This window comes from Bufo bufo, chromosome 6, assembly GCF_905171765.1.
Source record: "Bufo bufo chromosome 6, aBufBuf1.1, whole genome shotgun sequence".
Lineage (NCBI taxonomy): Eukaryota > Metazoa > Chordata > Amphibia > Anura > Bufonidae > Bufo > Bufo bufo.
The window spans coordinates 430,681,601-430,709,159 of NC_053394.1; the positions used below are offsets into that span (position 1 = coordinate 430,681,601).

At 46.2% G+C, this 27,559-nt stretch overlaps 1 protein-coding gene across 2 annotated transcripts in view; it reads right to left on the reverse strand.

Annotated features, from left to right (window-relative positions):
* Positions 1–27,559, reverse strand: part of DNAH9 (dynein axonemal heavy chain 9) — a 186,428-nt gene that overhangs the window by 129,648 nt on the left and 29,221 nt on the right. For both annotated transcript variants that reach the window (XM_040434702.1, XM_040434703.1), the window contains exons 6-16: positions 21,245–21,478; positions 16,214–16,381; positions 14,687–14,803; positions 14,453–14,603; positions 6,599–6,713; positions 6,328–6,396; positions 5,174–5,300; positions 4,824–5,079; positions 3,851–4,092; positions 3,199–3,334; positions 225–846 (exon numbers count right to left, since the gene is read on the reverse strand). In XM_040434702.1, the coding sequence (XP_040290636.1) occupies positions 225–846; positions 3,199–3,334; positions 3,851–4,092; positions 4,824–5,079; positions 5,174–5,300; positions 6,328–6,396; positions 6,599–6,713; positions 14,453–14,603; positions 14,687–14,803; positions 16,214–16,381; positions 21,245–21,478 (2,237 nt within the window). The remainder of the gene's footprint in view (positions 1–224; positions 847–3,198; positions 3,335–3,850; positions 4,093–4,823; positions 5,080–5,173; positions 5,301–6,327; positions 6,397–6,598; positions 6,714–14,452; positions 14,604–14,686; positions 14,804–16,213; positions 16,382–21,244; positions 21,479–27,559) is intronic.

The window sequence follows — 27,559 nt, forward strand, 5'->3', positions numbered from 1 at the left end:
TACTCCAGAGCTGCACTCACTACTCTGCTGGTGCAGTCACTGTGTACATACATTACATTACCGTTTTTTGCGGTTTTCAGATGACTGTACATATGTTGAACAAGCAGGAAATGCTGAGAGATTTCAGCTCTGAAGCCTGCAAAACTCTGAATGCAACACTGGACTCCTATAATACAGGAGGTGGATTTAGCCGATGTGCAGGCGCTCTAATGGCGATTGCTCACCTGTTTGTTACGTGGTCAATAAGATGCTGCTTGAACATCAGACTCCACCTCTTGATGACATTAAGAAGGGCAGATTTGAAGGGATGGGCATCCACCCTCATCCAACAATCAAAGACATTGACCGGCTCCATCTGGTTGACCTCTTCATAGATCTTCTCATATGAGTCTATCTGTTTTCTGAACTGCAGTAAGGTGGGGGGTGTCTCTGGGACCCCATCTTCAGAATGAGCTTCTATCTCCTCGGGGGTCAGTACGTGGCCGTAGAGGAGGAACTGGCGCATGAACTCCTTGCGGTCATCCACGTACAGGTAGGCGTAATGGTCGAAGGAGTTTCGATATTCAGCGCACATGGACATTATGTTCTGAACACTTTCCATGAGGAAGTTACGCATGTCTGCCAAGTCCGCCATGTCTTCCATGTCTGCTTGGTAATTTGGGAAAGTGCTTGTCTTTGAGAGCCGAGGGACCAAAGAGGAAGTTTTGTAGATATCATTGATGAGGCCTTCTATGATGTCGTACAAGCTATCGCTGGTTCCAAGATCCAAGGAAGGTCGGAAGACCATGTCTGGGACTACCAGGTCCAACTGTACTTCAAATAAGGGAGCAAGGGCGGCCTTGGCATCTGTAAGGAAGAGGGCAGAAGGTGAGTGGAGAAGGCTGGGCTGCCTCTTTATTAAATTGAAGAGAAGACCACGGCACTCTGGTTGCTGTTGCGTCAAATGCTTATTTTTATTATTATTAGAATTATTTATTTATTTTTAACTTTTTCATCCATCCAAAAAATAATATTTAGCCACTGGCCAACGTTTCAGTCAACAATATATCTTGATCACGGCCTTAGTCGTGGTGCTTGTAGTATGGCTGGATGCAGCCATACTACAAGCACCATGACTAAGACCGTGATCAAGGTCTATTGTTGACCGAAACATTGGCCAGTGACTAAATATTATTTTCTGGATGGAGGAAAAAGATTTTAAAAAAATCCCAATTTTTTTTCTAATAATAATAAAAATAAGCATTTGACGCAACAGCAACTAGAGTGCCGTGGTCTTCTCTTCAATTGCATGAACTTTATATACCACTGAGCACCACCTTCATCACAGAGGTGTGCCGTTCAACTCTCTCATCTGTATTGAATAGGGCAGCAGACAGGGAACACTCTTTTGGCCTCCGTCAGGTTAATGGCTGAGGAGACATGTGATATATGCACCATGATAAAGGCCCCCATGCACATTAGGCCGGCTGAACCTGCCGTTTTCAGCAGATGACATTGGGAGAGAGAAGGATGGGATTCATTTTTCCCCTGATTTATTTCTCCCAGGAGGGAAGTCATCACTAGAGGTGTCCGGCAGAGGCTTTCTCCTCATCCCTCCCACCCACCATTAAAACCATAAAAAACCCATACATACTCAGCCTGACTTGGGAAACTGATCAGCTGTTCACGCAGCTCCTGGAAACCATACAGTGGGCAGAAAGCTCCATCCATGGTGTAGTTTTCAGTGTGGAGCCTAATGCAGCTCTGCTCTTATTTAGGGCTCTTTCACACTTGCGTTGTTCTTTTCTTCCGGCATAGAGTTCCATCGTCAGGGCTCTATGCCGGAAGAATCCTGATCAGGATTATCCCCATGCATTCTGAATGGAGAGAAATCCGTTCAGGATACATCAGGATGCCTTCAGTTCCGGAACGGAACGTTTTTTGGCCGGAGAAAATACTGCAGCATGCTGCGCTTTTTGCTCCGGCCAAAAATCCTGAACACTTGCCGCAAGGCCGGATCCGGAATTAATGCCCATTGAAAGGCATTAATCCGGATCCGGCCTTAAGCTAAACGTCGTTTCGGCGCATTGCCGGATCCAACGTTTAGCTTTTTCTGAATGGTTACCATGGCTGCCAAGACGCTAAAGTCCTGTTTGCCATGGTAAAGTGTAGTGGGGAGCGGGGGAGCAGCATATTTACCGTCCGTGCGGCTCCCGGGGCGCTCCAGAGTGACGTCAGGGCGCCCCAAGCGCATGGATGACGTGTCGCATGGATCACGTCATCCATGCGCATGGGGCGCTCTGACGTCATTCTGGAGCGCCCCGGGAGCCGCACGGACTGTAAGTATACGGCTCCCCACTACTACTATGGCAACTAGGACTTTAATAGCGTCCTGGGTGCCATAGTAACACTGAACGCATTTTGAAGACGGATCCGTCTTCAAATGCTTTCAGTTCACTTGCGTTTTTCCGGATCCGGCGTGTAATTCCGGCAAATGGAGTACACGACGGATCCGGACAACGCAAGTGTGAAAGAGCCCCTTAATTGAACTGAAGCTGAGCGGCAGTACCCAGTATGGCCACTACACAGGGAACGGAGCCTCATGCTGCCTTCAGGCTCTGTCTAGTGTATAGCTTGGATCAGTGGGGGGTGCCAGGTGTCGGAGGACTATAAACCTACCAAACCTGTTGCCACCCCTTTTTGAAATCTTTATGAGTTATTGACCTCAAAATTTAGCCGTGCTAAATGCATCTGCGCCAAAATATAGGTCCAAAAAGTGGCGCAATTTGGCAGATCTAGGATTTCTACTTTTTTTCTCACATGTTCGACAATGGGGTGGGGCTTTTGGGAAAGAGGGCATGCTTAAAGATTTGCCACAATTGTGGCATAAAAATAAGCCAACCAGTAGTTGTTGTAGAGTCAGTAAAATCCCTGCAGCAGATTAATCCTCCAGCTATGATAAATGCAGGTCTAGACAGCCGGGCTAAGCTTATGCCATCCTACTAAATTGATGCCATCAATTTCAGATTAATCACTAAAACGAAGAGGCCGTCGTGCTCCTTCCATCCCCTTCAGTTCTGACTGGGAGGCACCATTGTCTGTAATGAATCTCCTGAATAAAGCCACACATGTCTGATGGGAGACACAGCGGGCCTCCCTCTTTCATATATTTATGGCATACGTCATAAATGGAGCTTTTAGGAAAGCCCTTCCTCCTACCCATGTTATCCAGGATGAACTTCAGGGAGCATTCAATAGCATTGAAGAAGCCGTCAAGAACCGTCTCATCTATGTAATCGACATAAGCTTTCCACACGTCAGAGTTGGGGTCTGCGGAGAAGAGCTCCATGTTCTCCTGAAACAGAAAGTATTACAATCAGAGGGGATGGACGCTATTTACCACCACGTCCCCCACAGACAGGACTTTAATTTCCAGAATGAGGAATGAGCGCCTGGAGGGACCCGTCAATGCATCTCCTCCATTAAAAATCAGTGTTTCATTATTTTTTACAACCTCCCACGAAAAATCACCTGCAGGAGGCTCAATGGCTTGGTCTTAATTGAATTTCCTACTTCAGAACGTACATAGTCCCCTGATGACATAATAACCCTGTATATTACTGGGGGGAGGCCGCTGGTGTAATATCTCCAGAGGAATATCTCCTGGTAATGATTTTTGTACTTGGAGGAAATAATCAGATGGCGGCACATTCAAGTGCATCTTTTCTGTTAAAAAGCTATTCCAGGAGCCCCTCCTGAACATTCCCCTGCGCAGGTGACGTGTGTCATCCTTGATGACATCACTGCAAATGACCACAGCGGACGATCGTTGCTCGCCACAGAGGCCTCCCCATAGCTCTGCTGACTTTACCTGCACTAGTTGGTGAATTTTGCTGCCAGATTCCCGGATGAGGTTATATCTCTTCTCCAGGCGCTCGCTCCGATCATCCAAGTTAAGGAGAGTGTCTTTCTTGCCATCTTTCCTCTCAAATATGGGCAGCACCCAGGTCTTCATGATGGACTGAATTTCCTCCACGTTGTCTCGGGCCTTCTGCACCCTTCTCTCCAGGTCGTGGACGCTATCTCTAACTTGCTGGATATAATCCCAGACTCCTTCACAAAGAGACAGAAGGAAACAGAGATGTGTAATGAATGATCGTGTCTGTAGGCTAAACTTTATTGTAACAGTCAAGCCCCTATAATGTGTCCCGCACAGGAGTTTACTGTAATCAGACGTGCTAAATTCCCTTCCCTTCACACAACTGTCCACTTAGGACAGTCATCGGGGGTCAGTCTCTTGGCACCCCCGCCAATAAGCTGTTTGAAGGTGCCTCAAAGCTCACATGAGCGCTGTGGCTCTACATGGGTCTATCCACCACCATGCTGTCCACTTATCGGCAGTAGGGTTAAATTTGAATAAAGCTGCAATACCCTGCACCATTGCCCCTAAGCAGACAGACCTAAGTAAGCAATGAGGAGGCTTCAGCACTTGCACAAGCACCGTCTGCCCATTCATACAGCTGATCACTGGGGGTGGCAAGAGTTGGACCCCCACCAATCTCATATTAATGTTCTATACTAAGGATATACAGATCCCGGAGAACTTCAAAAAATGAAAAAATTCTCACTGCCTGCAACAACCACAAGGGGGACCTCACTGCATCTACATGTATACATCTCCTAATGCACTGTCTTCAGTACCCGTCTAAACTCCCCCTAGTGGTGGCTGCAGACAGCGGAAAGCAGGTGCTCAGAAAAACAGAGCTCGGGCCCTCAGAAGTGGATATTCACCTTAAATAATTCAAAGGTTATAAAATAATAAAAAAAAATTCACATGACCATACCGTGTGCTTTCCAGTTTAAGGTATCTTCTGCTGATTTTAAGCGGATATCTATGTCCTTGAGCTGCCCTTCCACCAGGGGGAACTCCACCTCTAGGATGGAGCTTATAACCTTGTTGTACCAGTTGGTGGTCAGTTCCAGGTTTGCAGTGTACTGTCTGTAGGACTCTTTGGAAGAGAAGATGTCTTCGGCCTCCTTTGGTATGGTTTCCATGTGAAGTGTTTGCAGGTATTTCACTTCTCGCAGCACAGACACCAGCTGTATAACAGGGACAGTAAGATGTAAAGCTGGCGGCTTCGATTTTATTAGATCGGGTCCACAGTAACACACCCTGAAATCCTATCGAAATTACCTGCGGGTCAAAATTGACGTTGATGAGCCTGGAGCCGTCATCGCGTGAAATGAGAGGCCGCATGAGGTTATACTGAGATTTCTCTGACACCGTCTGGCACCATTCTTCATACAGCTTCTCTATGTACCTGGAGTAATGGAGACAAGTGGATATAAGCCGAGTCTGTTATACATTTCTGGTAAATCCGGCCTCCAGGAGAATTATAGCAAAAGTCTTTTGTGATAAGGGTACTTTTACACTTGCGGCAGAGGATTCCAGCAGGCAGTTCCGTCGTCGGAACTGCCTGCCGGATCCGGCAATCCGGACGCAAATGGATGCCATTTGTCAGACGGATCCAGGATGCGGATCCGTCTGACAAATGCATTGCAATATCGGATCCGTCTCTCTGGTGTCATCCGGAAAAACGAATCCAGTATTTATTTTTTTCACAGATTTAAAGGTCTGCGGAAGATCGGATCCGTCAATGCGGCAATTTTAATGCCGGATGCGGCACTACCCTGCTCCTTCCACTATGTAACTCTCAGATAGATTGATAGATAGATAGATAGATAGATAGATCTACTACTCCCCCATGTGGACATCACTGGACAGAACACTTCTGCCCTGGAATAAATCCTGACTTTGTGTCTATCGGACTGGAGCGTCTGCCATTGATCTGGGGCTGTAATTACGATTCCTCATCTTGCTCTGAGCCCAATTAACGAGCTCGTAGTATATCAGGCCTCGGACTTCCCGCGAGTCTCCGGAGGACATGGCCACTCTTTGTGGAGAAGCAATTAAACCTGATAAACTGCATTTTGTGCTGTATGTAGGATCCCCAGTGTATGCAGGTGCTCTGCACGGCGGTGCATCTGCTGCTGCCTTTGAAGGGCATTCAGCAGGTGAAAGAAAAACAGAAAAACATGAAGGCTGCAGACCTCAGTCATCAAAAGATCCCTCCGGCCGACCTTCACTTACCAACCATAATGGTCGCCATTAGGCACGAGTCTGTCACCAAGGTTAAAATATTTCTAGCTATTTAAAATCTACATTGAGGAATGAGTAGAGTTGGGTGGCAGCCATATTGGTTACCACCCAGCTTTCTTGAAGTTAGGCTGAAATCTCGTGCCAGCATTAGAAGCCATAGATGAGCCCGGGGCATACATCACACTTACTGGTCCAGGAGAGCCATCATCTCCTCGTACTTCTGCTTCATCCTGCTCCCGTCCTCAGACTCCATGCACCTGATAAAATATGTTATTCATGTAGAAGTGTCACCAAGAAAGAGCCATATGATGGTACATATAATTTATATCCAGTAGTGCATGAAAAAAGTGAAGCAGTCCCCAGTATCAACCAGTCAGATGAATCACAATGGGAAATGAAGGCAGAGTGTGACTGGTTGCACTGGTTCTCATACATGGCAGAGGACACAGCGAGACTCACGGGTGCGTGATGTGGCTGAAGTTGCTGTATGGCGTCTGCAGCCTCTCTCTCAGCTCTTTAGCCCAGTTCAGATTCCCGGAGACGGCAGGCATGTTCTTGTTTATCTGTGGATATCCTGCATGAGAATAATGACAATTATACGCTGTACAGAAGGCACTATCACTGGCACTATATAGAAGACACTATGGCTGGCGCTGTATAGAAGGCACTATCACTGGCACTATATAGAAGACACTATGGCTGGTACTGTATAGAAGGCACTATGGCTGGTACTGTATAGAAGGCACTATGGCTGGTACTGTATAGAAGGCACTATGGCTGGTACTGTATAGAAGGCACTATGACTGGCACTATATAGAAGACACTATGGCTGGTACTGTATAGAAGGAACTATGACTGGCACTGGATAGAAGACACTATGGCTGGTACTGTATAGAAGGCACTATGGCTGGTACTGTATAGAAGGAACTATGACTGGCACTGGATAGAAGGCACTATGGCTGGTACTGTATAGAAGGCACTATGGCTGGTACTGTATAGAAGGCACTATGGCTGGCACTATATAGAAGACACTATGGCTGGCACTATATAGAAGACACTATGGCTGGTACTGTATAGAAGGCACTATGGCTGGTACTGTATAAAAGGCACTATGGCTGGCACTATATAGAAGACACTATGGCTGGCACTATATAGAAGACACTATGGCTGGTACTGTACAGAAGACACTATAGCTGGTACTGTATAGAAGGCACTATAGCTGGTACTGTACAGAAGACACTATAGCTGGTACTGTATAGCAGGAACTATGACTGGCACTGTATAGAAGACACTATGACTGGCACTGTATAGAAGATACTATGACTGGCGCTGTATAGAAGGCACTATGGCTGGTACTGTATAGAAGGCACTATGACTGGCACTGTATAGAAGACACTATGACTGGTACTGTATAAAAGGCACTATAGCTGGTACTGTATAGAAGACACTATAGCTGGTACTGTATAGAAGACACTATGGCTGGTACTGTATAGAAGGAACTATGACTGGCGCTGTATAGAAGGCACTATGGCTGGTACTGTATAGAAGGCACTATGGCTGGTACTGTATAGAAGGCACTATGGCTGGTACTGTATAGAAGGGACTATGACTGGCACTGTATAGAAGGCAGCATGAATGGCACTGTATAGAAGACACTATGACTGGTACTGTATAGAAGGCACTATGGCTGGCACTGGATAGAAGACACTATGGCTGGTACTGTATAGAAGGCACTATGGCTGGCACTGGATAGAAGACACTATGACTGGTACTGTATAGCAGGAACTATGACTGGCACTGTATAGAAGATACTATGACTGGCACTGTATAGAAGATACTATGGCTGGTACTGTATAGAAGGCACTATGACTGGTACTGTATAGAAGACACTATAGCTGGTACTGTATAGAAGGGACTATGACTGGCACTGTATAGAAGGCACTATGGCTGGTACTGTATAGAAGACACTATGACTGGTACTGTATAGAAGACACCATGACTGGTACTGTATAGAAGACACTATGACTGGCACTGTACAAAATACACTATGGCTGGTACTATATAGAAGACACTATGGCCGGTACTGTATAGAAGGCACTATGACTGGCACTGTATAGAAGGCAGCATGAATGGCACTGTATAGAAGGCACCATGACTGGTACTGTATAGAAGATACTATGACTGGCACTGTATAGAAGACACTATGGCTGGCACTGTATAGAAGGCACTATGACTGGCACTGTATAGAAGGCAGCATGAATGGCACTGTATAGAAGATACTATGGCTGGCGCTGTATAGAAGATACTATGGCTGGCAGTGTATAGAAAGTACTTTGACTGGCGCGGTAGAGAAGACACGATGACTGGAACTTTCTATAAGACACTATAGATGGTACTGTACAGAATGAACTATGGCTAGCACAGTATAGAAGACACTATGGCTGGTACTGTATAGAAGGCACTATGACTGGCACTGAATAGAAGGCACTATGACTGGCACTGTATAGAAGACACTGTGGCTGGCACTGTATAGAAGGCACTATGACTGGCACTGTACAAAATACACTATGGCTGGTACTATATAGAAGACACTATGGCCGGTACTGTATAGAAGGCACTATGACTGGCACTGTATAGAAGGAACTATGGCTGGCGCTGTATAGAAGACACTATGACTGGCACTGTATAGAAGGAACTATGGCTGGCGCTGTATAGAAGGCACTGTGGCTGGTACTGTATAGAAGGAACTATGGCTGATACTGTATAGAAGGCACTATGACTGGCACTGTATAGAAGACACTATGGCTGGCACTGTATAGAAGGGACTATGACTGGCACTGTATAGAAGGCACTATGACTGGCACTGTATAGAAGGCAGCATGAATGGCACTGTATAGAAGGCACCATGACTGGTACTGTATAGAAAGTACTTTGACTGGCGCGGTAGAGAAGACACGATGACTGGAACTTTCTATAAGACACTATAGATGGTACTGTACAGAATGAACTATGTCTAGCACAGCATAAAAGGCACTATGACTGGTACTATATAGAAGGCACTATGGCTGGCACTGTATAGAAGGCACTATGACTGGCACTGTACAAAATACACTATGGCTGGTACTATATAGAAGACACTATGGCCGGTACTGTATAGAAGGCACTATGACTGGCACTGTATAGAAGGCACTATGACTGGCACTGTATAGAAGGCAGCATGAATGGTACTGTATAGAAGGCACCATGACTGGTACTGTATAGAAAGTACTTTGACTGGCGCGGTAGAGAAGACACGATGACTGGAACTTTCTATAAGACACTATAGATGGTACTGTACAGAATGAACTATGGCTAGCACAGCATAAAAGGCACTATGACTGGTACTATATAGAAGGCACTATGGCTGGTACTGTATAGAAGGCACTATGACTGGTACTATATAGAAGGCACTATGGCTGGTACTGTATAAAAGGAACTATGACTGGTACTATATAGAAGACACTATGGCTGGTACTGTATAGAAGGCACTATGACTGGTACTGTATAGAAGGCACTATGGCTGGTACTGTATAGAAGGCACTATGGCTGGTACTGTATAGAAGGCACTATGACTGGCGCTGTATAGAAGGCACTATGGCTGGTACTGTATAGAAGGCACTATGACTGGTACTGTATAGAAGGCACTATGGCTGGTACTATATAGAAGGCACTATGACTGGTACTATATAGAAGGCACTATGGCTGGTACTGTATAGAAGACACTATGGCTGGTACTATATAGAAGGCACTATGACTGGTACTGTATAAAAGGCACTATGGCTGGTATTGTATAGAAGGCACTATGGCTGGGACTGTATAGAAGACACTATAGCTGGTACTGTATAGAAGGCGCTATGGCTGGCACTGTAGAGAAGGCACTATGACTGGCGCTGTAGAGAAGGCACTATGGCTGGCGCTGTATAGAAGGCGCTATGACTGGCACTGTATAGAAGACACTATAGCTGGTACTGTATAGAAGGCGCTATGGCTGGCACTGTAGAGAAGGCACTATGACTGGCGCTGTAGAGAAGGCACTATGGCTGGTACTGTATAGAAGGCACTATGACTGGCACTGTATAGAAGGCACTATGGCTGGTACTGTATAGAAGATACTATGGCTGGCGCTGTATAGAAGGCACTATGACTGGCACTGTATAGAAGGCAGCATGAATGGTACTGTATAGAAGATACTATGGCTGGCAGTGTATAGAAAGTACTTTGACTGGCGCGGTAGAGAAGACACGATGACTGGAACTTTCTATAAGACACTATAGATGGTACTGTACAGAATGAACTATGGCTAGCACAGCATAAAAGGCACTATGACTGGTACTATATAGAAGGCACTATGGCTGGTACTGTATAGAAGGCACTATGACTGGTACTATATAGAAGGCACTATGGCTGGTACTGTATAAAAGGAACTATGACTGGTACTATATAGAAGACACTATGGCTGGTACTGTATAGAAGGCACTATGACTGGTACTGTATAGAAGGCACTATGGCTGGTACTATATAGAAGGCACTATGACTGGTACTATATAGAAGGCACTATGGCTGGTACTGTATAGAAGACACTATGGCTGGTACTATATAGAAGGCACTATGACTGGTACTGTATAAAAGGCACTATGGCTGGTATTGTATAGAAGGCACTATGGCTGGGACTGTATAGAAGACACTATAGCTGGTACTGTATAGAAGGCGCTATGGCTGGCACTGTAGAGAAGGCACTATGACTGGCGCTGTAGAGAAGGCACTATGGCTGGCGCTGTATAGAAGGCGCTATGACTGGCACTGTATAGAAGACACTATAGCTGGTACTGTATAGAAGGCGCTATGGCTGGCACTGTAGAGAAGGCACTATGACTGGCGCTGTAGAGAAGGCACTATGGCTGGTACTGTATAGAAGGCACTATGACTGGCACTGTATAGAAGGCACTATGGCTGGTACTGTATAGAAGATACTATGGCTGGCGCTGTATAGAAGGCGCTATGACTGGCACTGTATAGAAGACACTATGGCTGGTACTGTAGAGAAGGCGCTATGGCTGGCACTGTAGAGAAGGCACTATGACTGGCGCTGTAGAGAAGGCACTATGGCTGGCGCTGTATAGAAGGCGCTATGACTGGCACTGTATAGAAGACACTATGGCTGGTACTGTAGAGAAGGCACTATGGCTGGTACTGTATAGAAGGCACTATGGCTGGTACTGTATAGAAGGCACTATGGCTGGTACTGTATAAAAGGCACTATAGCTGGTACTGTATAGAAGGCACTATGACTGGCGCTGTAGAGAAGGCACTATGACTGGCGCTGTAGAGAAGGCACTATGGCTGATACTGTATAGAAGGCACTATGACTGGCACTGTATAGAAGGCACTATGGCTGGTACTGTATAGAAGATACTATGGCTGGTACTGTATAGAAGACACTATGGCTGGTACTGTAGAGAAGGCACTATGACTGGCGCTGTAGAGAAGGCACTATGGCCAGCTATTTAGGGTGCATATCGGCTGACACTGTTTGGGGGCACTTGTATAGAAGGCACTGTGTCTGACACAGTATAGAAGACACTATGGCTGTTACTATATAGAAGGCACTATGACTGGTACTATATAGAAGGCACTATGGCTGGTACTATATAGAAGGCACTATGACTGGTACCGTATGGGCTGTTTCACATGAGCGGATGCCGTGCGTGGAATCCGCTGTGTGAAAGAGAGCCAAGCCCCGCTCCGGACAGCAGAGACACGGAGCAGTAACATGATTGATGACGCTCTGTGCCTCCCTGTGATCTTTTTACTACAAAATCACAGTGAGATAAAGTTGGCACCGTGATTTTGTAGTAAAAAGATCACAGAGGGGCACAGAGCGTCATCAATCATGTTACTGCTCCGTGTCTCTGCTGTCCGGAAGGGGCTTGGCTCTCTTTCACGCAGTGGATTCCACGCACAGCATTCACTCGTGTGAAACAGCCCTATAGAAGACACTATGGCTGAAACTGTATAGAAGGCACTGTGGCTGGTACTGTATAAAAGGAACTATGACTGGTATTGTATAGAAGGCACTATGACTGGCACTGTATAGAAAGCACTATGGCTGGTACTGTATAAAAGGAACTATGACTGGTATTGTATAGAAGGCACTATGGCTGGTACTGTATAGAAGGCACTATGACTGGCACTGTATAGAAGGCACCATGACTGGTACTGTATAGAAAGTACTTTGACTGGCGCGGTAGAGAAGACACGATGACTGGAACTTTCTATAAGACACTATAGATGGTACTGTACAGAATGAACTATGTCTAGCACAGCATAAAAGGCACTATGACTGGTACTATATAGAAGGCACTATGGCTGGCACTGTATAGAAGGCACTATGACTGGCACTGTACAAAATACACTATGGCTGGTACTATATAGAAGACACTATGGCCGGTACTGTATAGAAGGCACTATGACTGGCACTGTATAGAAGGCACTATGACTGGCACTGTATAGAAGGCAGCATGAATGGTACTGTATAGAAGATACTATGGCTGGCAGTGTATAGAAAGTACTTTGACTGGCGCGGTAGAGAAGACACGATGACTGGAACTTTCTATAAGACACTATAGATGGTACTGTACAGAATGAACTATGGCTAGCACAGCATAAAAGGCACTATGACTGGTACTATATAGAAGGCACTATGGCTGGCACTGTATAGAAGGCACTATGACTGGCACTGTACAAAATACACTATGGCCGGTACTGTATAGAAGGCACTATGACTGGCACTGTATAGAAGGCACTATGGCTGGTACTGTATAGAAGGCACTATGACTGGTACTGTATAAAAGGCACTATGGCTGGTATTGTATAGAAGGCACTATGGCTGGTACTGTATAGAGGACACTATGGCTGGTACTGTACAGAAGACATTATGGCTGGAACTGTACAGAAGACTATGGCTAGTACTGTATAGAAGACACTATGGCTGGTACTGTATAGAAGGCACTATGGTTGGTACTGTATAGAAGGCACTATGGCTAGTACTGTATAGAAGACACTATGGCTGGTACTGTATAGAAGACACTATGGCTGGTACTGTATAGAAGACACTATAGCTGGTACTGTATAGAAGGCACTAAGGCTGGTACTATATAGAAGACACTATGGCTGGTACTGTATAGAAGACACTATGGCTGGTACTGTATAGAAGACACTATGGCTGGTACTGTATAGAAGACACTATGGCTGGTACTGTATAGAAGACACTATAGCTGGTACTGTATAGAAGGCACTAAGGCTGGTACTGTATAGAAGGCACTATGGCTGGTACTGTATAGAAGGCACTATGGCTGGTACTGTATAGAAGGCACTATGGCTGGTACTGTATAGAAGGCACTATGGCTGGTACTGTATAGAAGGCACTATGACTGGCACTGTATAGAAGGCACTATGACTGGCGCTGTATAGAAGGCACTATGGATGGTACTGTATAGAAGACACTAGCTGGTACTGTATAGAAGGCACTATAGCTGGTACTGTATAGAAGGCACTATGGCTGGTACTGTATAGAAGGCACTATGGCTGGTACTGTATAGAAGGCACTATGGATGGTACTGTATAGAAGACACTAGCTGGTACTGTATAGAAGGCACTATAGCTGGTACTGTATAGAAGGCACTATGGCTGGTACTGTATAGAAGGCACTATAGCTGGTACTGTATAGAAGGCACTATGGCTGGTACTGTATAGAAGGCACTATGGCTGGTACTGTATAGAAGGCACTATGACTGGCGCTGTAGAGAAGGCACTATGGCCAGCTATTTAGGGGTGCATATCGGCTGACACTGTTTGGGGGCACTTGTATAGAAGGCACTGTGGCTGACACAGTATAGAAGACACTATGGCTGGTACTGTATAGAAGGCACTATGGCTGGTACTGTATAGAAGGCACTATGGCTGGTACTGTATAGAAGGCACTATGGCTGGTACTGTATAGAAGGCACTATGGCCGGCTGTTGTGGGGGCATATCGGCTGACACTGTTTGGGGGTACTTGTGTAGAAGGCACTGTGGCTGACACACAATATCAGCCACTGTCATGTAGGTCCTACTTTCTCTCCAGAAGGAGGATCTGCAGCAGCCGAGGTGTGTACTTTAAGAAATAACATCCCTTGCTCCTTGGTGTTTTATTTATGATGGGGACATTATCCGACATATGACAACTGCCACACTGTAAGCCTGCAGGAGGTGCCACCATCTCCCAGCCACTGACCTTGCTCCATCACCTCCAGCATGTGCCTGTCATAGATGGCTTTGTCGGTGTCCAGTTCTTCCTCAAACATAGTGATGAGGAGCGGGTACTTATCAAACACATCCCGTGCGATGATGGGCCTGTCCAGGAGGCTTCCGAACATATCCAGCAGCTGCGGTAAAAACCAAAACCATTACACAGTTAAAGAGTAATACCCTCCCCTATATAGAGCGACTATCAGGGGTGACTACCTACCCGAAACGCATGCTCCAGGCCGGAGGTGTCATCAAACCCCAGGCAGAACACCGTCCCCAGCTTCCGGTCCATGTCCTCAACATTCAGTTGGAAATCTGAGACATCGTCTTCAAATTCCTACAGACCAGAAACAAGAGACAAATGTGCAAAGCTTATTCATGCAGCCTGCAGTGTAAAGTGTGGAGGTTTGCATTCTGGTTGGCATTCATGGCCTTGTATAGATCTTTATTGTAATCACGTTTTGCATTGCTTGGATTCGCATTATTTTTATTAGCAAAAAATCCTCTGTTGCTTCTCACTGAGAAATTCATTTCATGCAAGACCAAGATGCATGGGGCTGGAGGATCATGATGGGTGGAGATGAAGGACCATAAAGCATGGGGATGATGGACCATGACATGTGAGGCTGAAAGACCAAGGCATATGAGGATGAAGGACCATGACAGATGGAGCTGAAGGACCCAAGGCATATGAAGATGAAGGACCATGACATGTGGGGCTGAAGTACCATAATGCATGGGGCTGGAGGACCGTGACGCATGGGGCTGGAGGACAATGACGTGTGGGAGTGAAGCACCGAGACACGAGGGGATGAAGGACTGTGAAGTGTGGACCTGAAGGACCATGACAGATGGAGCTGAAGGACCCAAGGCATATGAAGATGAAGTACCATGACACGTGGCAGTGAAGGACCAAGGCATACGAGTATGAAGGACCATGACGTGTGGGGCTGAAGAACTTATCGACTTGGTATTTTTCTTCTTGACTTAATTTATTTGGTTTTTAATCAGTTTGTGTGAATATTTGATTCCCATCAGTCTGGCAGGCGCCCCGTACATGGTGCAGCTGAGCAGCCGCCGTCCTTGTCCTATAGATGAGGGGCCATCAGTCTAATCAAAACCTTTCATTCGCTCGTTAATTAAGCGTGTGCCAGAGACGACTGGCAGAATGATAATGGAGATGTTGATGGAGAAGAAGATGATCAGTCTTGGTCACCGACTGCAAACACGTGACAGATCGCAGTCCGCTCAGGAAGCTATATTACAGCGACAATGCTCAGGTCTTCCACCTGGTGGTCAGTTGAAATACTGCTGAAAGGACCAGGTGCATTAATGGGCTCAGAGTGGACTGTATAATGCATTAGTCAGCCATTTCTATTTTTTCTCTACGTCTCTCCTTCAGAGCAGTGAAGGAAAGTTTAAGGGTCTGGTCTGTGGTCTCAATGAATTAAGGAAAACTGTATTTTAATTCAGGGTGCTAATTTGGGGTTTGATTAATGTTAGGGGTCTGGTGTGGGGTCTGGAATAGTTTAGGGGGCTTAATTCCCTTTAGGGCTCCAGTCTGGAATCTGAATGAGTTGTGAAAGGTTAATAAGATCTTTACAGTTGATGCTTCACCTGACCACAGACCTTGTTAAAACTAGTTGAGCACCCTTGTGCAAGCTTGCTGACTGTTTCCATTACTACCCAGCAGAATTCGGACTGGTAAGCCACGTATTTACAATGCACACCTGCAGGCAGCCCCCACCTTGCTCTCTATGTCCAGGCAGTCGTATGTTCTCTCAGAGAACACTTTATATGTGTCTTGGAACTCCTGGTACAAGTCAGCCACTGTCCCACTGAGAACTTTCCCTCTGATGCCCCCAAACTCGATTTTCTCCAGTTTCATCATATCCAGGGCCGTGAGAAGTAAATCCTGTGGGGATGAAATCGATGCATCAGTAACACTGACAGGACAGCGAGGTGAACGGGAGAACATCAGCATGTATGACAGACCACACGCATCATAAAACATACGTTATAATAGAAAAGATCCACTAATACACTAAACAAGCAGCGGGCACTGTTTACTGCAGCCTGTATTCTGCCTCCTCTTCAGCCTTGCTGAGCCTACACCAGAAACATGATGATGACCTGGGCCCCTATGAGGAGCTTTCAGTTCACCCTGCTGTAAAGGGTTACAGGCGACTGAACGCAAATCGATAAAGCTTTGTACTCAGTCGCGGTGTATTCAGGGGGAGAGCGCAGAGTGCTCCTCGTTGTGTCTATCAATATGATTAAAATCCGGAGCGCTCGCCACTATAACTCCAGAACATGGAAACTGAGCTGCAGCGATAAAGAAGATATGGCGGCGGACTCATTGTGAATGAAGACCTACAACATTTCTTCATGGAACTTTCTAGGGGGCTGGGGTTCAGTTTCTCTGATACAGAGCTCCAAATCCTCTGCATTGACATCAAGGTAAACGATCAAATTCTGACTACCTGCAGCCACCACCAGGGGAGCTCTAGAGCATACTGCTTGTACATTAAAAGCAAACTTTTGAGCTCCCCCTGGTGGTGGCTGCAGGCAGTGACAATTTTATTGTTTACCTCTATGTCAATTCAGAGTGATTCAGTGCTCTGTATCAGAGAAACTGAACTCAAACACCCTATAGACATATAAAGAAACATTTTTTGTAAAATATACCCTTGGAAACCTCTTTTAAAGCTCCTGGGTACATTTGCCATTCAGGACTCTGGAAAGCTGGATGACAATATTGAATACCTGCAATGCTGACCATGTTGATTATCATCCAGCTTTCCCACAGCTGTCACACAAGGGTTAAAAAAAGGGGTCTGCTTTATACCAAAGACCACACGTGTCCACAGGTAGCACCTCAGCCTCATTCAATTAAACAGAGCTGAGCTGCTCTACCAGACCCGACCCTTGGACAGGTGTGGCGCTGTTTCTGAAGGAAAGAGGACATGTTTTTCTAACCCTGAAGAGCTCCTTTAAGGACTTCTGTGCACTGAGGACTATATGCATTCGAGGGGAGTCACGTTATAAATAAACAAGCGCTGTGCCCTCATAGTAACCCCTTAGTGACCCTGACATTTTTCACCTTTAGGACCAGGCCATTTTTTCGCAAATCTGACATGTGTCACTTTATGTGGTAATAACTTTAAAACTCTTTGACTTATCCAGGCCATTCTGAGATTGCTTTCTCGTCACATATTGTACTTCATGACACTGGTAAAATTAAGTCAAAAATTTTCTTTTTTATTTATAAAAAATACCAAATTTCCCAAAAAAAATTGAGAAATTAGCAAATTTCCAAATTTCTATTTCTCTACTTTTATAATAGATAGTAATACCTACAAAAATAGTTATTATTTTACGTTCCCCATATGTCTACTTCATGTTTGGATCATTTTGTGAATGCGATTTTATTTTTTGGGGACGTTAGAAGGCTTAGAAGTTTAGAAGAAAATCTAGAAATTATTCAGAAAATTTCCAAAACCCACTTTTTAAGGACCAGTTCAGGTCTGAAGTCACTTTGTGAGGCTTATATAATAGAAACCACCCAAAAATTACCCCATTTTAGAAACTACACCCCTCAAGGTATTCAAATCTGATTTTACAAACTTTGTTAACCCTTTAGGTGTTCCACAAGAATTAATGGAAAATGGAGATGAAATTTTAAAATTTCACTTTTTTGGCAGATGTTCCATTTTAATAATTTTTTTTCCGCTAACAAAGCAAGGGTTAACAGCCAAACAAAACTCAATTTTTCTTTGCCCTGATTCTGTAGTTTACAGAAACACCCCATTTGTGGTTGTGAACTGCTGTACGGGCACATGGCAGGGCGCAGAAGGAAAGGATCGCCATATGGATTTTGGAAGGCAGATTTCACAGGGATAATTTTAAAGGATAACTGTCGTATATATTTTTTTTGGAGTATTGGATTGTGGTGATTAATATCTCCTTGGTGGCCCTATTTCAACTTTTCACTGTGTATTCAATTACCCCTTAATTCCACATTTCTGTTCTCTGTACTGCCTACTTTTACTTGTGCTTAAAATAGGGTTGCTAGGCATGGTCCGTCTATGTGTTGAAGGACGGAGCGTGCAGGGTCAGATTACTGACAGCCAGGGACTGTAAGTAAATGATTAAAGCCAGTTCCTCCACAGCAGCTGATAACAGTGCCTGCGCTGTGTGCACTTCTCCCTGTCCCTGCGCTTGGCAGACGCTCCCTCACTCAGCAGAGCTGGAGAAGGCAGAGCTGGAGCAGCGCAGACCAGGGAAGGGAGATCTGCCGTCTGCTCGGTGTATAAATGAAAGCAACATGTGGTAAGAGGACCCCTTTGTGCTGCAGGAGATTAACCCTTTAGGTGGGAGGGCTCTGGTTACTGACACTTTTGGGGGGCTAATGTTACTGGCTAGTGAGGGCAGGCGGGATTAGCCTCAGGGTGAGGGCAGTGGCGGCCATCTTAACTGAATAGTGAAATTGCAGTTTTATGCAGACTGGTTGCTAAGGGCTGAATCTTATTAAATATGGGGTAAGTCAGTCTAATAGTAACTGATTCTGGAATATCATGTTATTAGTAACTACATATATGAAAATTTAAATTAGGGTCTAAGTGTGACAGTTATCCTTTAAGTTGCCATGTCACATTTGAAGCCCCCCTGATGCACCCCTAGAGTAGAAACCAGTGATGGCCAGTTCGCAGTGTTCGCCAACGAACACATGCGGGCTGCCATCTTGACTCACAAGTCTGGCGATGCACAGGTAAGCCCTTACCTGTGCCTGCGCCGCAAGTCGGTCTGAAATCAAATGCGGTCACTGGGAGCAGGCAGTTCCGAGAACAGCCGCCGGGGGCCTTTATCGGGCTGTTCTAGGAACTGCCTGCTCCTGGTGACCGCATTTGTTTCAGACCGGCTCCCGGCACAGGTAAGGGCTTACCTGTGCATCGCCAGACTTGTGAGTCAAGATGGCAGCCCGCATGTGTTCGCTGGCCATCACTGGTAGAAACTCCAAAAAAGTGATCCCGTTTTGGAAACTACGGGATAAGGTGGCAGTTCTGTTGGTACTATTTTGGACTGTGATGGAGGTGATAATGACACAGCTGTTTTCATGGCCGCGCTGACAAGGTGGGGGTTCAGAAGGGTTCGCTTAATGATTAGGACTGACAGCTAAGTGGTACACATGGCGCAGTCTGCGCCTCGATGGCCTCTTATTTGTCCAGCAGCGGGATCATCTGTAATCCTCCTCCTCAGCTCTAAAAATATCCATCCTGGAACGTAATCACCTCTCTGCAGAAAATTGGATTTAACGGTAGGTGCATTATTGCTGCAGCGCAGTGGCTCTGGCAGGGAAGGGGTTACATGTATGGGGGGAGGCCAATCTTCTACAAATTACTGGGCTTCAGTCATCATTATAGACGTCGTCGGGAGGAAGGTACCGCCAATTCCTGCTTCGGATACAACTCCATTTCTGAGTCAGTCATTCTTAAAGGGGTAGTCATGAATTAGAAGAACATAGCGGCTTTCTTTCAAAAAAAGTGCCCCACCTGTCCACAGATTGGGTGCAGCATTGCACCTAAGCCCCAATCCTTATAATAGAGCTGAGACACAACCCATGGACAGGACTGTATCTGTTTTTCTAATCCTGGAAATCCCTTTAATTGACATGAATATTTTATATGGTATATCAGGGATCAGCCACCTGCGGCATGCCAGCTTTTTGTAAAACTCCAACTCCCAGCATGTATAGTAAGGCCTCATGCACACGACCGTTGTGTGCATCCGCAGCCGTTGTTCCGTTTTTTTTCGCGGACCCATTGACTTTCAAAGGGTCCGTGGAAAAATCGGAAAATGCACCGTTTGGCTTCCGCGTCCGTGATCCGTTTTTCCAGTCCGTGAAAAAAATATGACCTGTCCTATTTTTTTCACTGACAACGGTTCACGGACCCATTCAAGTCAATGGGTCAGTGAAAAATCACGGATGCACACAAGATAGTCATCCGCGTCCGTGATCCGTGTCCGTGATCCGTGTCCGTTTTTCCTATCATTTTCAATGCAAGCTTGACTTAGTTTTTTTTCTCTTTTCATGTCCGTGGATCCTCCAAAAATCAAGGAAGACCCACGGAAGAAAAAACGGTCACAGATCACGTAACAACGGAAATACGTTTTGCGGACCGTAAAAAAAAACGGTCGTGTGCATGAGGCCTAATGCAGGATATTCACAGAACACCCAAAGAAGTGAATGGAGTATGCTAGGAGTTGTAGTTTCACAATGGCTGGTTACTGACCCCTGTGGTATATTATTAGAGGGCATTGGATTAAGCAATGTTGTCATTCACTGACAGCAAGCAGAAAACTGATGGTGAGCTTTTAAAACACAAAGGGGGAAATGTATTAAAATTGGTGTAAAGTAGAACTGGCTTAGCTGCTGTTAACAACCAATCAGATTCTACCATTCATTTTCCAAAGGAGCTCTGAAAAATAAAAGGATGAATCGGATTGGTTGCTATGGGCAACTAAGCCAGTTTTCCCTGTCTACCAGTTTTGATAAATCTCCCCCAAAGTATATTAGACAGCGTCAGCACTTTTTCACACAATTAAAACTTTATTAATACAAAACACATGAATGCTTAGTAGGGGGCGGGATGTAATGCTACACCACATGTTTGGGTCATCCTTGTGCTGTTAGTGGGGTGACACGCCCTAGGCAGCAGCCCCCAGGGACCCACTGATCAGTTCAGGCGTGCTCTACGTGGGCCCCTGCAGTACTCACTTCAATGGTTTCCAGTCTCTTTATGAAGCATTCCAGTCTGGCGAACACAAGTATGGAGGAGAAATCCCACGTCTTCACTTCTTGTCCGTTTTTGAAGTAGCTCGGCAGCTTTTCTCTGCTCTCTTCAAATGTGTTCATCAGGAACCGCAGGACGGAGAGGACCTCCTGGACTCGGCCCACACTTTCTTCCATTTCCCCTTTCAGCAATTCTTCTGGGTTTAGGTAGTTGCGAGCCTGCAGCGGAGCAGAGAATATCAGACATCACAGCACACAATGCAGCTGGCATGGGCCGGTGCATGCACTGACAGCAAGCACAGATCTTGAATATGGCACAAATACTTAGTATAATAGGAAGTTGAGACTTCTTTTATCATTTAGAGCTTCAGACCGACCCTCCACCAAATATGATGACCAATGATCAGTTCTCCTGAGCATCAGGGGTTTTCTGGTTGTGATATGGACACTAAAATGCAGCCACATCTGATGGACAGAATGTAGATGGATATTTTGTCTTTAAAGGCATCTGTCAGCAGTTTTGTCCCTATGACACGGACTGACCTGTTACATATTCTAGAGAATAGGCATTTTCTATTATGGTTGCAGCCATGTGTGGTCCGCAAATTGCAGAACGCACATGGCCGGTATCCGTGTTTTACAGATCCGCAAATTGCAGATTTGCAAAGCACTATGGCTGTCTGAATGGGCCTAAAATGAAAGGACGCTTGTGCTGTCTGTGGAGAACACGTACAGCACACGTCCGTGGAACACTGACGTGTGAATGAGGCTTTAGATGTTGAACTGATTTACACCAAATTTATCGCAAAAATTGTCACAACACAATCTCACACTAGTAAAGCAGTGACGTAGGAAATGGAGTGACACCTCAAGGCAGAAGTGTGAGACTTGAGGGTGAACCAAATTTATCAAATACTGTGCAACATTTGATATCTTTGGCGTAAATTATGGCAATGTAGACTCCTGCAAAACTGACTTTAGAAATTCCCCACTTATCATTAGGTGCTGTTCAGGATCGGTCATGGATTTGCACAGATTCAGCATAGAAATCCGCCTCAAATCTGAAGACAGTCCGCATTCAATGCAGATAAATGTGGCTTTGTAAATACGTTCACGTGCACCAGAAAAGAATCTGGGGGTGATTTATCAAAACTGGTGGTTGCTATGGGCAACTAAGCCAGTTTTCCTTTACACCAGTTTGGTAAATCTCCCCCTCTGTGTGAACGTCTGTCTGCAATGTGGAGAAAATAAAACATGAAAATAAGGCTACATGCAAACGACCATGTGCCCCCCATGGCTGTATTGCGGCCTGCATACAGCGGGTCCGCAGTACACCGGCACCGGCGGTGTGCACTCCGCATCATGGATCGCAGACCCATTCACTTGAATGCGTCTGCAATCACGGAGATACGGAACAGAAGCACGGATCAGAACCCCATGGAAGCACTATGGAGTGCTTCCGTGGTGTTTCTGGCCATGCCTCTGCACCACAAAAAAGTAGCGCATGCATTACTTTTTTGCAGTGCGGACTGTCGGATGCGGATTGCGGACCCCATTCAAGTGAATGGGTCCGCGATCTGCATGCGGCTGCCCCACGGTCTGTGCCCGTGCATTGTGGACCGTAATTTGCGGTCCGCAGCACGGGTACGCAGCCCTAACGTTCGTGTGCATGTAGCGTAAGGTACATGCTGCTGATTCTGGCAGATTCTGTACTAAAAGCTGGAGGATCAGCCCCACTCATGCACTCCCTGTGCGATCAGGATCAAACTCCACAGGGCAGTCGTATTTTATCTTTGTTGGGCAGACTTTTCTATTTAATCGCATTTAGGCCTCATGCACACGACCGCTGTTTTATTCCGTGTCCGTTGAAAACTCGGCTAATGCACCGTTTGTGATCCGCGTCCGTGATCCGTGGTTCCAGTCCGTCAAAAAAATATAACCTGTCCTATTTTTTTCACGGAAAACAGTTCGCGGACCCATTCAAGTCAATGGGACCGTGAAAAAACGCGGAGGCACACAAGATTGTCATCCGCGTCCGTTTTTTTCCTATCATTTTCATGGCAAACTTGACTTTTTTTTACTTTCCTTCATGTCTGATGATCCTCCAAAAATAAAGGAAGACACCCGGAAACAAAAACGGAAACGGATCACGGAACAACATTTTGCGGAACGGAACACAACAACGGTCGTGTGCATGAGGCCTTATTGTTAGGTTTGCGCCTTGTCTTATACTTTAAATCATATTTGCGCATGTTTTATTTTTCCGTGTGCTTTTGAGATGGAGCTGTTTCGTCAGTGGACTAGTGCGATTTATGTACGTGCGTCTAAATTTGATTCGTTTACATGCACAAAACTCCATCAGCTCCTGGGTGGCGTTTGTAGCTGCGATTAGTCGGGTCCTTTGCGACTCTGTTGAAGTTAAAAAGTTGTGAAATTTTAACAGATACGACTATAGTTTCATTTGTGACTGTTTAAAACAAATTTGAGACTTCTCAGGGGAGAATGTGATTTTTAAACCATTAGATTATCGTCTCTCAAAAGCCACACCAGTCGTAAATAACACCTAGAAAATAAGGGCACCTTCACACGAGGCAGATTCCATGACTGAAAATCAGTTCTAGTCATTTGAAGGGGGCAGCAAGCAGATGGATTCCTGCAAGCCCCATTAGGGTGTCCATTCACACATTCGTAAGTGTTTTGCAGATCCGCAAATTGCGGATCCGCAAAACACGGACACCGGCAATGTGCATTCCGCAATTTGCGGACCGCACATTGCCGGCACTATAATAGAAAATGCCTAATTTTGGGCACAATTGCGGACAAGAATAGGACATGTTCTATTTTTTTGCGGAAACGGAAGCACGGATGCGGAAGTGCGGATCCGCAAATGCGGACAGCACATTCCGGCCCCATTGAAAATGAATGGGTCTGCACCCGTTCAGCAAAATTGCAGAACGGATGCGGACATGTTAATGGACCCTAAGGTGAATGGAACAGATTTTCTGTCACAGAATTTTCTGCCACAAAATCTGCCGCGTTTGATAATGGCAAAAACTGATTTATCAAATGAAATAGAGACACCTGATAAATAGGAAGAGAATAGAGAAGGACCGCGGCCCCTGTGTATAAACTGTTTTTTGGAGAGTTACCCTAATTGTCAGGGATCGTAACTCACCAGATCAGGCTGTGCACGCCAGGCACAACGCTGGGAAGCATATGTAGAATAGCTTGTGCGGTACCAAAGCAGCTCCCTTCTGCCGCGGGCATCCAGAATAGGTCCCGATGATCAGAGATAAGTTTAGTTAAAAAAATTGAATTTTTTGTACTCACCGTAAAATCCTTTTCTCGTAGTAGGCATTGGGGGACACAGCACCATGGGTATATGTCCAACTACCACTAGGAGGCGACACTAGACATAAAAAGTGTTGGCTCCTCCCCGTTGGGCTATACCCTCTCCACAGACACTAGGAGCTCAGTTTGTACCAAAAGCAGTAGGAGAGAGAAGAAAGGCAAGGAACTAACAACTCCCGTACCGGGAAAGATCAAGAGACCAGCCCGGAGAAGCTGAAGTAAAACAACATAGGGAGGGATCTGTGTCCCCCAATGCCTACTACGAGAAAAGGATTTTACGGTGAGTACAAAAAAATCAAATTTTCTCGTGCATGGCATTGGGGGACACAGCATCATGGGACGTCCTAAAGCAGTCCCCGAGGGAAGAACATCCATGCCACCTGTGGGCATAAAGGTGCGGGAGAACCATGTGACCCAACAGGAGAAAAGCACGGAATAGGCAGGAAGCCTCATAACAAGGGAGAAACTCCAAGGAGGCCACAGTGACGACAGCCAGCACCCCAGGACAAATGCCTGGGAGAAGGTCCCAAATGCAAGAAGAAGGCAAAGGAACACCCAGCTCAGCCGAAGGCTGGAGTGAAAGTAGGACAGCATCGCGTATCGGATCTACCCAACATCCCAATTGTCTCAGGCGAAAGCACAAACACCCTGAGGTCAACCCCTGAAGGGCCAGGGGAGCAAGGGAAATTGGAATCACTGAAGGCCAAACGAGAGAGTGAAGCTATAGCAAGGCTCACATGTGAGTGGAGCAGGTCTCCTCTCACCGCAAAGCAGGTGAAAAAGCTAAGCGCCCAATTGAAAGGAAAAGATCCTAAAGGCGCTAAGGGAAACCGCCAACCCCTGGAAGGGGAGGGGGTTGTAGGTAAAAACCAGGAAAAGAGAAAAGACAAGACCTGCATTCCCAACCAGGAGACGAGGAACGAGCCTCTGAAAACAAAATATCGCTGAGAAGCGCAAGACCGGAGAAACTCTGGCGAAACTCATTATCAGGGAAGAAGGGAACCAGATGCAAGCCCAGGAAATCTCAGCAGGGGCACACTGGAGAGAGGGAAGCCATAGCAAGGCTCACATATGAAGGGAGCAGGACTCCCCCCTCCACCGCGAAGCAGGTGATGAAGATAAACGTCCTATTGGAAAGAGAAAACTCCCAAAGGCGCTAAGGAAAACCGCCAACCCTTGGAAAGGGAGGGGGTAGGAAGTAAAGGCCAGGTAAAAAGAAAAAAATAAGAGAAGACCTGCATCCCAAAACCAGGAGACGAGGGACGAGCCTCTGAAAATAAAATATCGCTGAGAAGCGCAAGACCGGAGAAACTCCGGCCAAATGAAGTATCAGGGAGATGCAGGGCAAGGAAATCTCAGCAGGGGCACACTGGGGAGAGGGAAGCCATAGCAAGGCTCACATATGAAGGGAGCAGGACTCCCCCCTCCACCGCGAAGCAGGTGATGAAGATAAACGTCCTATTGGAAAGAGAAAACTCCCAAAGGCGCTAAGGAAAACCGCCAACCCTTGGAAAGGGAGGGGGTAGGAAGTAAAGGCCAGGTAAAAAGAAAAAAATAAGAGAAGACCTGCATCCCAAAACCAGGAGACGAGGGACGAGCCTCTGAAAATAAAATAAATCGCTGAGAAGCGCAAGAGCGGAGAAACTCCGGCCAAATGAAGTATCAGGGAGATACCATAAGGTGGAAATGCAAACCGTAACACTAAACCACTCAACACCAGGTACTTGACGTGGGAGGATGGGAAGACAGACATGAATCCCATGAGGTCCAAAGGGCTATTGGAACCCGCAAGGGGAACAATCAACCCAGGCCCCTCCCAAACAACGATAATCCTACAGAATCTGTGTGGTCAAATGAACGGGGACAGGGACTCCAGAAAGGAGTACCCGCAATGGGTTCACAAGGAACCAGGAACTGAACCACCAGAGGACAACAAAAACCAGAACATCCAGAATAGTGGCTAGCAATCAGCATACATTGTCCCGGGGAGGGCAAATACAGTGGCTTGGGTTGTACCACTAAAACAACAGACGCCCATATGCATAAGGAATGGAGAAGTCGCTATAAAAGAAGCGGGAGTGACTACACGAAAAGTAGAAACCAGCTGCGACCGACATACAGAAGGCTCCGAGGGGGAGAGAGTACCAGATGGGCACAGACAATAGCAAGGTCCCAAAGGACTGCCCTCTGTTAGATAGTACAACTAAGCAGAGAATATAAGGGAACACCCGGACACAGAAGGAACTACGGAACCCTGTCCTATGTCAGAGCGATCAGCAGAAAATTCACCTACCAGGCAGGTGTGTGGCGCTCAGTGGTTCTGTCCCTGACTCATCAGGGAGGACGTCCAGCGAGGATAATGTCGCTGAACCCAGGAGGATTCCGTGTGGCGGAGGACATCCAGTGATGGCCAAAAACTGCTGCAGCGGCCGGTGCTCACCAAGCTACGTATCCCAACAAGGAGAAGATCCAGTGGAGATCACTGTACTCCACCAGGAATGGTCCGCCCTGTAATAGAAAACAACGCGGGTACTCCTTTATAATATGGGGAACGCAGAGTGCAGCCGAAAGTAGTATTTGATAAGGATGGCAATAGCAACCCTAGCACAAAAACCAACAACCACCAGGCCATGGTGTAGGGAGCGTGGTTGTATGTGGACCACCCACCTGATCAGAACATATCAGTCATATACTGGGTACACCAGAAGTAATAATAGACCGACAAGGAGGAGGTTGGGCTGGCCCACCCCTGCCAGATATGGCTTCCATGTTCGTGCTGAACCAGGATGCCGAAAAGGGAAGTAACCAACATCCGCAGCACAGATTAGAGCCCGGGGAAGGAAGCACCCAGTAATACAGAAACTGTATGGGCCACAGATTGCACCTGGGTACAGCATCCGGAGATGGCAGAGGTACTAGGTCTAAGATTAGAGCGATGGGGCCACATGG